General features: G+C 45.4%; 1 protein-coding gene across 1 annotated transcript; it reads left to right on the top strand.

Moving 5' to 3' along the window:
• Positions 1-3013: 3013 nt before the first annotated feature.
• Positions 3014-4528, top strand: LOC119798146 (uncharacterized protein K02A2.6-like). The gene has a single exon (XM_038307503.1). It carries the CDS (start codon positions 3014-3016, stop codon positions 4526-4528), a length of 1515 nt encoding a protein of 504 aa, XP_038163431.1.
• Positions 4529-4807: the final 279 nt, after the last annotated feature.

Below are 4807 nucleotides of genomic sequence, written 5' to 3' on the forward strand. Positions count from 1 at the left end.
CTGGCGGTGGGGATCGAACCAGATACTTGAAATCTCTTAGAGCACAAGTGCACTGCTCTAACCACTAGGCCAACGACTTTTTCAAAAAGTTGCTTCAGTGGGATGGTACTTCGGTTTGTTGTGTTTAAAAGGAACTATTTTCTGTGTAGTAATACGGCAGTAATTAGTCGCGCACTGCGCGTATTGATACAATGTATAGTTAGGAATGAAGGCTGTATCAGTTGTGAATCTTTTCAAGTAGCCATTAAAAAGTTCCCTAAATGGCACGCTACTTTCCCCGTCTATTTTGTTGATGAGAACACAACAATTGGCGACCAGTCTCGAACCTAACGTGAAGTGGATGTTAACTGGAAGTGAAAATTGTCTCCTTTCAACCTTCCACGGCTGTTTTTGCCTACCCCCAAGCGACGCTTCTACCTCTTCTTCTCGCAAAGAAGGAAGGAGGACAACAAAAGGATTCGAGGTCGTGAGTAACCTGAAAAAAAAAGAAAAAAAAAACGGAAGTAACTTTACACGAAATAAAAGAGGACTGTGTTAACTAGTGAAACCGTCAGGATTCAAAGAAAATGGCTGGATTTGTGGGACAGATTGGTGCGTTTGATAGTACAGTGGAAGATTGGGCTACATACATTGAAAGAGTGGAACAGTACATTGTGGCTAATAAAATCGAAAATGATCGGAAAGTGGCCGTGCTTCTCAGCGTAATGGGTCCAAAGACCTACAATTTACTTCGGAATTTGATGTCACCAAATAAGCCAGCAAGTAAATCATACGAAGAAATTGTGAAACTGCTGCAAGAGCATTTAAACCCCAAACCGCTAATCATTGCAGAAAGATTTAGATTCCACAATAGAAATCAAAAGAAAAATGAGTCAGTCACAGACTACATGGCTGAATTACGCAGGCTATCAGAGCATTGCGAGTTCAAGGAGGGACTGTCAGACGCGCTGCGTGATCGTTTGGTGTGTGGTCTCGTGCACGAGGGCACACAGAAGCGGATCCTTACGGAGAAGGATCTGACGCTTGCGCGCGCTCTGGAGATAGCCATCTCAGTGGAGACCGCTGCTAAGGATGCAGTTGAATTACAAAAGAAGACAGCTTCGTCTAGCGAATGTACAGTAAACAAAATGACAACAAAACGTGCTGAAAAGATGACAGCTTGTTTCCGATGTGGAAAGAAATCCCACAGCCCCGATTAATGTTGGTTCAAAGACAAAGACTGTAACCAGTGCAACAGAAGGGGGCATATCCAAAAAGTGTGCAAAACGAAACAAAAAGAGAGAAAAACAAATGTAAAATGGAGAAATAAAAGTGTCAATGAATTGAATGAGTCTAATTCAGATGAGTATGAGCAAGAATTGGCTTGCCTCGAGCTTCACTCAGTAAAAGAAAACAGACAAAATGTTTTTTGGGTGACACCTGAAATTGAGGGACAGAAACTCAAAATGGAGTTAGACACTGGGTCAGCCTTGTCAATCATATCCTACAAAGATTACAAGAACAAATTTGGCAAATTGAAACTGAAACATACCCCAGTCACACTGAAGACTTATACAGGAGAAAAAGTCTCCCCAATGGGGAAATTAAAGGTGAAAGTCAAATATGAGAAAACAAAGCGAATACTGGATCTGTATGTGGTGCAAAGTGACAATGTGCCATTATTTGGACGAGAGTGGCTGCGTAGCATCCAGCTTAACTGGAAATCAATGAAAGTGATGGAGATGTCCAGCGAAAGCACTCAGTCTACCCCAGAACGACTGAGGAACGTACTGGATCGCTACGCCCCAGTTTTTCAAAATGGAATTGGAATGCTGGCACAGATCAAAGCCAAAATAGTTTTAACTGAAAATGCTCAACCAAAATTCCACAAAGCCCGTAACCTGCCTTATGCATTACGCCCAAAGGTGGAAGCAGAGCTCAAGCGCCTTGAGGACCAAGGTATCTTGTCAAAGGTGGAGTGGTCAGAGTGGGCCACACCCATTGTGCCGGTCTTAAAGAAGAGTGGTGCTTTACGCATCTGTGGCGACTTTAAAGTCAGCATAAATCCAGTGCTCCAAGCAGACCAGTATCCGCTACCCCGGATAGAGGATATCTTTGCCTCATTGGCTGGTGGCCAGCATTTCTCTAAGATTGACTTAGCGCAGGCCTACCTCCAAATGGAGTTGGAAGACTCATCAAAGAAATATCTAACCATTAACACCCATAAGGGGTTGTTTCAATATAACCGTCTGGTTTTTGGGATAGCGTCAGCCCCTGCTGTATGGCAAAGAGCAATAGACCAAGTTCTTCAAGACATCCCTGGCACTCAGTGCTATTTAGACGATATTCTTGTGACAGGCAGTGATGAAAACACACATCTGACCAACCTTGAGACAGTCTTAAAGAGGCTATCAGACTTTGGACTCGGAGTGAACAAAGAAAAATGTGAGTTTTTCAAGGACTCAATTGAGTACTGCGGTCACAAGATCGACAAAGATGGTCTTCACAAGGCACAAGATAAGGTGGATGCAGTCTTGAAGGCACCCAGCCCCGAGAATGTCAGTCAGTTACGCTCCTTTTTGGGCCTTGTCAATTATTACGCCAAATTTTTGCCAAATATCGCGACGGTGTTACATCCATTGAACAGTCTGTTACAAGTGAAAACTGTATGGAGATGGTCGAAGTCCTGCGAACAGGCGTTCATGGCAGCAAAGCAACTGATAACGTCAGAGAAAGTGCTGACGTACTACAACCCCAATTTGCCACTGCGTTTAGCCTGTGACGCATCACCATACGGGATTGGCGCTGTGCTTTCCCACAAGGAAAGGACGGCTCTGAACGGCCTATTGCCTTAGCCTCCAGGTCTTTGAACAAAGCTGAGCAGAACTATGCCCAAATTGACCGTGAGGGTTTGAGCTTAGTCTGGGGGGTTAAGAAGTTTAACCAATACCTGTATGGTAAACACTTCACACTGATCACTGACCATCAGCCTCTAGTGCCTATTTTCAATCCCAGCAAGTCCGTTCCTATCATGATGGCGGCACGTCTGGAGAGATGGTCCTTGTTTCTAGGAGCTCATGATTACACGATTGAGTTCAAAGGCACAAAGCTTCATGGAAATGCAGATGGCCTTTCTCGCCTTCCCCTCGAGTCAGGTGGCACAACTGTGTTTTCAGATCCAGCTGACCTTTTTCACATGACGCAGATGGACAATTTACCTGTCACTTTTCTGGAGGTGAAGAGGGAAACGGGTCGTGACCCCACAATGGTGAGAGTCTACGACTTGACGGTGAAGGGGTGGCCCCGGAAGGGTAATGCCGACCTACCTGAGTACGCAAACCGACGTGAACAGTTGTCCGTATGCCAAGGCTGTGTGATGTGGGGCACCAGAGTTATCATACTACCAAAGCTTCGAAACAGAGTGCTAGAGTCTCTTCACGATGGACATCAAGGTGTGGTTAAAATGAAAAGCCTGGCCAGAAGCCATGTCTGGTGGCCTGGCATTGACCACGAGATTGAAGACATCACAAAGTCATGCTCGGGATGCCTGCAAACTCAGCGTCAACCGCAGGTAGCTCCACCACACACCTGGGAGTGGCCTTCAACTGTGTGGCAGAGAGTTCACATCGACTACGCAGGTCCCTTTCTGGACAGAATGTTTCTAGTGGTCGTCGATGCATACTCTAAATGGCCTGAAGTGTTCCCTGTGAAGAATGCCACATCAGCAGTGACGATTGAAGCTCTTCGTACTCTGTTTGCTCGTGCTGGACTGCCACAGCAGCTAGTTAGTGACAACGGTAGCCAGTTTACTTCAGAGGAATTTCAGATGTTCATGAAGGGAAATGGAATTAAGCACATTACCACCGTGCCATTTCACCCTGCAACAAATGGACTTGCAGAGAGATTCGTCCAGACCTTCAAACAATCCATGAAAGCCATGGCGAACACCAAATTGTCCATATCAGAGAAACTGGCCAACTTCCTGTTGTCGTACCGCAACACAGAACATTCCACCACAGGTCAGACACCGTCTGTGCTGTTCATGGGAAGATCCTTAAGATCCCGTCTGGACCTCCTAAAGCCAGACCTGCACCGGGACGTGTCAAAGAAACAAAGCAGTCTGATGAAAAAGCAATTTCCCTTGAGAACCTTCCATGAGGGCCAGCCTGTGCTTGCCAGAGATTATCGTCATGGGAATCAGAAGTGGCAAACTGGTGAGATAGTTTCCAAAACGGGCCCACTTACTTACACGGTGAGAGTACCACCTGGACTGATCTGGCGCAGACATGTGGATCAGTTACTGGACGCTAGAACCCGTCACTCCACCAGTAATGATCAATGCCGTGATGCAGACTGTGCAGACAGTTCTGAGGACTTCACACCTGGTGACCCACCGGACGAACCCCTGGAAGAAACACCAGATGAACCGAATGCAGAGACTGCTCCAGCAACGGATAGCCCAGCTGCTTCTTCTAGACCTGTTCCGGATGTACCAGAAAGGCGATATCCTGAACGAGAGCGACATCCTCCACAGAGATTAGAGTCATAGCCTAGTTTAGTTAGTTGAAAAGATACAGCTTAGGTTAAGTACTTGAAGGATAAGTGAGTTAATTGATAGTGTTAATTTAGAGTTATCCCAAAGAGACTGTAATTTGAAACTTAGTTTTATTAAGTAAAGAGGAACACAGAAAAAGAATATGTAGCATAGATTATAGCTTTTCTAGAGTACTTCAAAGCTAGAAGGGAGGAGTTGTTGTGTTTAAAAGGAACTATTTTCTGTGTAGTAATACGGCAGTAATTAGTCGCGCACTGCGCGTATTGATACAAT

This window comes from Cyprinodon tularosa, unplaced genomic scaffold (genome assembly GCF_016077235.1).
Source record: "Cyprinodon tularosa strain WSP-4 unplaced genomic scaffold, ASM1607723v1 ctg611, whole genome shotgun sequence".
Lineage (NCBI taxonomy): Eukaryota > Metazoa > Chordata > Actinopteri > Cyprinodontiformes > Cyprinodontidae > Cyprinodon > Cyprinodon tularosa.